This window comes from Tilletiaria anomala (genome assembly GCF_000711695.1).
Source record: "Tilletiaria anomala UBC 951 chromosome Unknown K437scaffold_124, whole genome shotgun sequence".
Taxonomy (NCBI): domain Eukaryota; kingdom Fungi; phylum Basidiomycota; class Exobasidiomycetes; order Georgefischeriales; family Tilletiariaceae; genus Tilletiaria; species Tilletiaria anomala.
The window spans coordinates 40,846-49,181 of NW_013546898.1; the positions used below are offsets into that span (position 1 = coordinate 40,846).

An 8,336-nucleotide genomic window follows, 5' to 3' on the forward strand; every position below is an offset into this window, starting at 1 on the left:
TTCCTTTACAAGTCCAGAAGGAGAGAGGGAGCGAGGTATACCTTCTATCCATAACTAGTATCTGTGGTGAGACAGTGCAACACAAACAAGGTGGCGCCACTGCGCCAGAGTCAAAGCGAGAACTGTCCAAGCCTGCGCTGCTCGCCAGATTCGATGACACGATCTCGTTGTTCAAACACCGGATTTCCGGGGGGCGGGCGGGCGGTGATCATGCAGTGTAAACCCCGCCGATTCAAAAGGGGGTGGGGGCAGGGAACCAACCATCGATCGACATTGCCGGCTTCAACGCCCCAAACGCCTCTGCTCCGCCCGTCTAGTTACGGGGATATCTCTCGGCCGAGAGAGCAGGGGATGGGGGGAGGGGAGGGGGCGTGAATGCCATGTAATGCCGGCAAACGCCCATAATAGCACGATGTGCTCTGTCGGCGTGTGGTGTCACATACAAGGGGTTAGATGGTCGGATGGATGGATGGGTTGCATGGACGGGACTGGCACAAGGAAGCATCTCCATCGGGTAGAGCACGCACATATGCACCCACTGACTCCGTGTCGAGAGGACTGATTCGCTCGACTTCCGTCGCGTGACTACCACTGTTGCCAACGCGGCTTGGCTCTCCGGCGCGCCGTTGCCACTGGACGCGTCTGCCAGCCAGCCTCCCGACATATTCTCCGCCACCGCTTTCCCAGGGCAGGGAGCGAGCGTGTCGAGCTGGCTGGTCGTGCTCCGTAGTCCCTGATACCATCTACTAGTAGTAGTGGCAGCAACAGCAACACGATGGCCACCAGCGGCGCTCAGCCGATCCTCGCGTCGTTGCAGCGCAAGCGCAGCCGCATCCTCCCCGCGCTGCTCCTACTGCTTCTGCTGCAGCGGAAGCGCATCGCCGCAGCGCTCCTGTCAGCGTCCGTAGGTAACGCCGCCGGTCGACCCGCGCGCCCCCTCTCGGCCGCACTCAAGCTCGCGCATGCGACAGACGACGAGATCCAGGCTGCGCTCGAGCAGCTGTACATCCCCAATCCGGACGGCTCGCGCACCTTGCTCGTCCCCCACCGCGGCCGCGTGTCCAAGGTGCCCATAAAGCCGACGCAGTCCGAGACGTTCCGTCAGCACTATCACGAATTCAGCAAGCTCCCCATCCTGCCTTCTGCCAGTACTACCACCAACAAGGGGAAAGAGGTCCAAAAGGGCGATGCTGCTGCTGCCAGCGACGAAAAGGGCCAGCGTGCGTTGCAGGAGGCGAAGGTGATCCGCGACCAGGGCGGTGCGGCAGCCGCCAGCGCGAAAAAGGTCGGCGTGAACAAGGAGTTCTTCCGGCAGCTGCAGGCTATTTTCCGCATCATCATCCCGCGGTGGCACTGCAAGGAGTCGTACATCTTCCTGCTGCACACCTCCTTCCTCGTCCTGCGCACATACCTCTCGCTGCTCGTCGCACGCCTCGACGGCGCGATCGTTGGCGACCTCGTCTCGGCCAACGGTAAAGGCTTCCTCCGCGGCCTGGGCCTGTGGTTCGCGCTGGCCGTCCCGTCGACGTACACAAACTCGATGATTCGCTACCTGCAGTCCAAGCTCTCCATCGGCTTCCGCACGCGCCTTACGCGCTACGTGCACGACCTCTACATGAGCGACAGTCGCAACTACTACAAGATCATCAATCTCGACGGCAGGCTCGACAGCGCCGACCAGTTCATCACGTCCGATGTGGCGCGCTTCTGTGACACGCTCGCCTCGCTCTACTCGAACGTCTCCAAGCCGACGCTGGACTTGCTCATCTTCAACTACCAGCTCGGCAAGGCCCTCGGTGGGCCAGGCATCGTCGCGCTCTTTGGCAACTACCTTCTCACCGGCTGGCTCCTGCGCAAGATCAGCCCGGCGTTCGGCAAGCTCGCCGCGATCGAGGCAAAGCTTGAGGGCGACTTCCGCGCCGCACACAGCCGCATCATCACCAACGCCGAGGAGATCGCCTTCTACGATGGTGCCAGCACAGAGTTTGGCATCCTCGAGCGCGCCTACATGCGCCTCATTCGCCACGTCAACTCGATCCTCAAGATCCGTGTCACGTACTCAATGTGCGAAGACATGATCCTCAAGTATGCCTGGTCTGCCGCCGGCTACGTCATCATCGCCTCGCCATTCCTCTTTGGCAAAAAGAAGCCATCGCAGGACGAGGTCGCTGCCGCCAAGGTCGATGTGGACCAGACGGGGTCGCGAAAGCAGAAGAGCCAGGTAGCAAAGCAGACGGAAAGTTACATCTCCAACCGCAGGCTGCTCCTCTCCCTCGCCGATGCCGGTAGCCGGCTGATGTACAGCTACAAGGAGCTCGCCGAGCTGGCGGGCTACACGTCGCGGGTGTACACGCTCCTCTCAACGCTGCACCTGCTCGACCGGAACAAGTTCCAGGCACTGCCGCGCCCCATGGACATGCCCGCATCGCAGACGTTCTATGACCTAGGTAACATTCAGGGCAACGTCCGCGAGGGGGTCGACCAGGTCTCGTTCGACAGGGTCCCCATCGTTGCGCCCGCGCCGGGAATGGAGCGCGGTGGCGAGGAGCTGGTCAGGAACCTGTCGTTGCATATCAAGCCCGGGGAGCACATCCTCATCACGGGCCCCAATGGCGTCGGCAAGACGGCGATCGCGCGCGTCATCGCGGGGCTCTGGCCCGTCTTTGCCGGCGAGCTGGCCAAGCCGAGCGACAAGGACATTTTCTTCCTCCCCCAGCGGCCCTACCTGTCCACTGGCTCGTTGCGCGACCAGGTCATTTACCCGTACTCGAACCCGGAGCACGTCGCCACAGGCCGAACCGACGCTGAGCTGCAGCAGCTGCTCGCGGATGTCCATCTAGCTTACCTGCCCGATCGTGAGGGCGGCTGGGAGACGCGCAAGGAGTGGAAGGACGTCTTGTCTGGCGGCGAAAAGCAGCGCATGGGCATGGCCCGCTTGCTGTACCATCATCCCAAGTTTGGCATCCTCGACGAGTGCACCTCTGCCGTTTCGACGGACGTCGAGGGGCTCATGTACACGCGCGCTAAAGACATGGGCATCAGTGAGTCATTTTACTGTCGCAGACGCTTTTTCTTTCTCTTTCTTGTCTGCAACGCTGACCACCTACGCCGCTGCTCCTCCCCCTTTCTCAGCGCTCATCACCATCTCGCACCGCCCTTCGCTGTTCAAGTACCACTCGCTCCTGCTCCGTCTCTCTGGCGAGGACGGCGAATGGGACTTGAGCCAGATCGGCGGCGAGGAGGAGCTGATGAGCTTCGCCGAGGAGATCGCCGACCTTGAGTCCAAGCTGAAGGAGGTCGATAGCTGGAAGAAGCGCGTCAGCGAGATTCAGAGCGAGCTCTCCTTCTCCACGCAGACGTGATTACCAAGCCCAGGCGGGTGGTTGAGCAATTTAACCAGAAACCTCCCCAAAGATGCCCCGCACACAGCCAAGTGTAGTGCCGGTATACGATTACTAAGTAACGCGGTCGGTATTTGGTCTTCTGTAATTTCGAACGATGCTACATGTATACTTTGGCTTTCCATCCGTCGCGCCTTGACCCATACGTGGTGCTCACGCGTTCCTCGTGTGATGTGATGCGTGGACTGGGGGAAGGCCGCTGCACGGTTCGCCCTGTTGGAACTGAATACCGTACGAAGCGCTTCGCGTTATCAAAGGCACAAGAAAAGGAGATAGATGTGGATGCGCACGTCGCGATGATGGATGTCTAGCGTTTAAGGTACATGCTCTTTCTGCATTTCTGCCTTGATTGTACGCGGACCCATGCAGTTGATTACGATCACAGCACTAGCCAGTGCTGGAACCCCCTTTTTGTTGGGACTGGACGAAACGGTGACGGTGACGGATTCGGAAGATGTGGATTGGACAATGACGAGCGCAAGTTGAGAAGAGAAAAATAGAGTAGATTAGGGCGGCCGACCGGCCGAATGGTATCATCAAGGTGTCCGATGCATGCGTGACATGCTCTTCATCTGAACTTCAATACTTGCCAGCGGCAGCCTCCACTGCGCTCGCGAGGTCGAGGTGGAAAAGCGGAGTGAGGTCGTTTCCCCAGATGATGGGAACGTGCACGCTTATGTCGTCCAGCGCGCCGCCACTGGTGCCCTGGACGCCAGCGCGGTCGCCGAAGAGACTTCCCTCCTTGCTATCTGCGCCACTCGATGTGCCCTTCTCGATGTCGAAGTCATTGTTTCCGGGCGAGGTGCTGCCGGTGCTCGGCTCGCCTGCTGCTTGCGCCGCCACAGTGACGACAGCGGCCGCGTCGCGTACCTGCAGGACGCGCTCGACGGCCGCGCGGCGGCGCTCATCGTCGTCACGCTGGCGCTGGCGGTTGCTCTCCGTGTTGTTGTTGTTCTCGTACGTGATGGGCGTGTTGTCGCGCTGGTACACGACGGGAGCCACCTCGGTGATGTGGCGCGAGGCGGTGCCGACGCCAAAGTCGCCGGCGAGGAGCGCGCGACGGATCCAGGGGCTGAGGATGTTGGCAAAGTGGAACTCCACGGGGCCATCGACATAGATCTCGACGGCGCGGCGGACGTCGACGAGCGTCTGGATCGACGTCGTGTCGACGTTGGCGACGCTGGCAAAGTCAAAGACGATGGCGCGCAGCCGTGGACGTGGGTCGTCGCGACTGTCGTTCTCTGCCGCGATGCGCGCCTGGATCTTCTCCTTGGACTTGCCACTGAGGCGACCGAACACTTTGCGGAACACCGGGTTGACAGGTCCCGGGTCGTTCCACGGGCGGTCCCCCGGCTTTGCATAGTTGGACGACTGACCGGGCTTGGTGACAGCCTTGACGCGGTCGATGATCAGATCGGCGAGATGCGACGCGTTCGGGTAGAGGAAGCTGTCATGAGGTTGGTAGATCAGCACGCCCGGCGGTGGTGGTTTAACCTGGATCGATGGGTCGCGCAGGCCATCTTTGTCGTCGAGGGGGACAAAGGCGATGCGCGCCTGGTCGCCGCCACCGACCTGCGAGGTGCGCGAGGTGGTGCCGGTGCTGTCGCCGTGCGAAACACGGACCATGCCAAGCCAGCGGCCACGCGGGCGGGCGATCCGGATGAGCAGCAGCGCTGCACTGGCCGCGACACTGCAAGAAGAAGCACAGAAAGGAGCAACGGATGAGGAACGTCAGCGGAGACCGTTTGTGCCATCCTGCCAAACGTCCGTGACGCAAAGCAATGCAATGTACCTTGTGTAGACGCCGTACTCGACATTGGCGAAGACTGTGACGAGGACGGATGCGAACCAGATGAACAGTTCGAACGGGTTGACCAGCCAAAATTTGTACAGCGCCCTCGGGCTGGCGATCAGATCTCCGACGGCGTGGATAATGACGGCAGATAGGGCACTGGAAGGGATCCAGTAAAAAGTGCCCGTGAGAGCGTAGAGCGCGATGAGAACGACGACGCCAGTGACCCAGCCTGCGATGGGAGTGCGCACGCCGGACTTGGCCTTGATGGCGGTGCGCGAGAAGGAGCCTGTGGCCGGGTATGCGCCGAACGTCGGGCCGACGAGGTTGGTGACGCCAATGGCAATGAGCTCCTGGTTGGGGTTAATCTTGTAGTTGTTGAGGCGGCCAAAGGACTTGGAGATGGCAATGTGCTCGAGGAGCAGCACGATCACCGACACGGGCAGCTCTGAGCCCATGTCGGCGAGCAGGCGCGGGTCGAGGTTCGGCCGTCCTATATGCTGGAAGCCGCGCGGGACGGTCTTGAGGATGCTGATGGGGTACTGCTTGGGCGAATAGCCGCCGAGCCAGACGCGCGAGGCGATGGTGAGGACGATAATAACAAACGCGCTGCGCAGGACCATGGTGAAGAAGGCGACGCGGGCGAGCCGCGGATGGCGGCCCGGGAGCCAGGTGAAGAAGGAGCGCACAGCGTAGAGAAAGAAGAGCGCGGGCAAGCCAAAGGCGGCGTCGAGCGTCGTTTGCGGGAGCGCCTTGAGCGTATCGAGGAAGATCTTGTACGCCGGGCTCGAGTTGGTCTGGACGCTGGTGATGCCCATGATCTTGGGGAACTGGCCGACGGCGATGGTTATGGCGCTGCCGGTCATGAACCCGCTAACAGCGGGCGTGGGGATGAACTCGACGAGCCAGCCAAGGCGGAGGATGCCGATGCCAAACGTGATAACGCCGCAGAGGAACGCGAGCGCAGACGCAATCATATCGGGCGTCCACTGCTTGCCCGTCTTGGCCATGACGGCGAGGATGACGTTGTTGGTCTGAAGTGACATGACCGCGACGGGGCCGATTGTGACGTCCTTGGACGTGGCAAAGAGCGCGTAGACCATCACCCCGACAAAGGACGAGTAGAGGCCAAACTCGGGGCTCAGGCCAGCGAGCTTGGCGTACGACATGGATTGGGGGACCAACACGAGCGCGACAGTGATTCCAGCGATCAGGTCACCGATGGCCCACTGCAAGTTGTACGAGCCGATCCATCGTCGAATGGGGAAGAGCGAGTCGAGGTAGTCGGCAGTCTGTGGGGCGGTGCATATTCAGTGTCTTGCACACGTTCGTGTCAAAAACTCTCGTCTCACCTTGCGGCCAGGGTTGGAAAATATGTCACTGAACCAGTCGGCGCTGCTGACGATGGGCACGCCCAGACGATTTGCCTCGGTGTCATTGTAGCCGATGACCCATTTCCAGGCATTGGAGACCTTGCCTGAGGCGCGGCCGCGACCGCCTGTGCGGTGGCTCATGCTGGCGCCGCGTTGCTGATGGTGGTGTTGACAGGCGGGACCGCGTGTTGCTCAGCGGTGGCAGTTATCGGGTCCAAGGGACGCGTCACTTGATACTGGAGAACAGATACGCGATGAAGGGAGGCGAACGTGCTGCTGCCCTGTGCTATATAGCCGTCCGACCATCAGCGCTGCCGCCTGTCGGTGGAGAAGTGGATGTCGATATCCCTTGGACGGCGCTCTGCCGTCTGCGATAGTGCCAAGAGGGGTCAGCTGGTGGCGGAGGTCGAATCGATCACGCACTTTTTCGTTTTTGTGGATGATGATGGATGGAGAGGGAAGTGGAGGATGGTGTGCCGTACGAATGGATCTCTTTCCCTTTCTCTGCGCTGGCCGTGTATGTAGCAAAGGAGGCTGTGGGCGTGGCTTGGTTCGGCTCGGCTCGATTCGCTCCCGTCAGCGATGGCCTGGAAGAGTAAGAGGAGTACTTGCCCTGAAACAATGTATGCGTGTCAAGGAAGAAGCGCCGCCTGCAACGCAGGTTGGGCGAGCAAGTAGCAGCAGTTCCCAAGGAGGGCAGGTAAGGTAGGTTCGGTACGATCAATCGCTGCCAAAAACGCCACGCCGTGACGAGAGATGGTGTGCTTTTAGCTTCTGCTTGAGCGATCAGCTCGCCAGGTGGGGTTATCGGCAGCGGCGTGCCTGAGAGAGTGTGTGTGTCCAGGAGGAGCACTTCTCGCTCGCATTTGTATCCACCCAGCTCGGACTTGCATCCAGACCCTCCCCGCGGCCCCCGCAGAGCGGCGGGCAGCAGTGAGCCAAGAGTGCCTGCTGCCACATCGTCCGTTCCCAGCCAGAGTTTTCACGAGACGCATGTATGATGATAAATGTCTCTACGACGGACGGGAACTTTAATCAGAATGTCGTGATTGCTTGCTTGCTTGCTTGCATCTGTGTGGTTGAGTTGGCTACTTTAGTTTCGCCTTGAGCACGCAATCAGATAAACTTTATCATAAGTGCAGACCCGAAATTATCTAATATTACCTAATATACCCATGCCGCGTCTCCCGGTGACACCCCTGCGGGGTTGCCTATGTCCGAGACTGCTCGTTGGCTTAATCAGTCGTCCCTCCTCGGGTCACATGCAACCTAGCAGAGAATCGGTGCAACCCCCATCCATGACATCATTCAGCAAGGCCGTCCGTCCGTCTGGCTGCGCTTTGGGCCGCTCTATTCGACCAACAGCACACACTGTGGCCGGCTCACCCGACACCGACCCAAGAAGCCCTTCGTTGCTCCATCAACCGCCACATTCGCATTCATCCAGCCAGTATCCAGCCAAAGCGCACATAACCCCTCGCAGCCACCGACCAAAACCCGCACAGCATCACTATGGCAGAAAAGCACCTGAAAGCCAGCAGCAGCAAAGGCGGCGCCGCCAACCCCGACCAGCCGCAGCTGCGCACAGCCGACCTGAGTAAGGTCGCTGCGCAGGCCGCCCACCTCAAGGCCAAGTACACACAGAACGCAGAGAACTACAAGAGGAACACCGGCCGCGACATGGCTTTCCACACTCCTGCTCTGCCGCAGACGCCGCCTTCAGGTGCCAAAGCCGGCGAGTAGATCGCTGGCGCACACCCGTCGCCGCAG

The 8,336-nt window shown here is 60.5% G+C and overlaps 2 protein-coding genes across 2 annotated transcripts; one reads left to right on the top strand and one right to left on the bottom strand.

Annotated features, from left to right (window-relative positions):
* The first annotated feature begins 434 nt into the window (after positions 1 to 434).
* Positions 435 to 3,524, top strand: K437DRAFT_276381 (putative peroxisomal half ABC transporter). Its single transcript, XM_013385152.1, has 2 exons — positions 435 to 3,041; positions 3,133 to 3,524. Exons 1-2 carry the CDS (start codon positions 776 to 778, stop codon positions 3,360 to 3,362), a joined length of 2,496 nt encoding a protein of 831 aa, XP_013240606.1. The 5' UTR covers positions 435 to 775; the 3' UTR covers positions 3,363 to 3,524.
* Positions 3,525 to 3,940: 416 nt separating this feature from the next.
* On the bottom strand, positions 3,941 to 6,856 carry K437DRAFT_29974 (putative sulfate permease). The gene is made up of 3 exons (XM_013385139.1): positions 6,546 to 6,856; positions 5,194 to 6,485; positions 3,941 to 5,091 (listed from the first exon to the last, which is right to left on the bottom strand). Exons 1-3 carry the CDS (start codon positions 6,705 to 6,707, stop codon positions 3,981 to 3,983), a joined length of 2,565 nt encoding a protein of 854 aa, XP_013240593.1. The 5' UTR covers positions 6,708 to 6,856; the 3' UTR covers positions 3,941 to 3,980.
* Positions 6,857 to 8,336: the final 1,480 nt, after the last annotated feature.

What these genes read in the sequence shown, in the direction of transcription:
- K437DRAFT_276381 (XM_013385152.1), top strand. Translation starts at nt 776, where the DNA reads ATGGCCACCAGCGGCGCTCAGCCGATCCTCGCGTCGTTGCAGCGCAAG. An exon ending in CGCTAAAGACATGGGCATCA is followed by an intron (nt 3,042 to 3,132) that starts GTGAGTCATTTT and finishes CCCCTTTCTCAG; the next exon opens with CGCTCATCACCATCTCGCAC.
- K437DRAFT_29974 (XM_013385139.1), bottom strand. Translation starts at nt 6,707, where the DNA reads ATGAGCCACCGCACAGGCGGTCGCGGCCGCGCCTCAGGCAAGGTCTCC. An exon ending in TTTCCAACCCTGGCCGCAAG is followed by an intron (nt 6,486 to 6,545) that starts GTGAGACGAGAG and finishes ACCGCCCCACAG; the next exon opens with ACTGCCGACTACCTCGACTC. An exon ending in GAGTACGGCGTCTACACAAG is followed by an intron (nt 5,092 to 5,193) that starts GTACATTGCATT and finishes TTCTTCTTGCAG; the next exon opens with TGTCGCGGCCAGTGCAGCGC.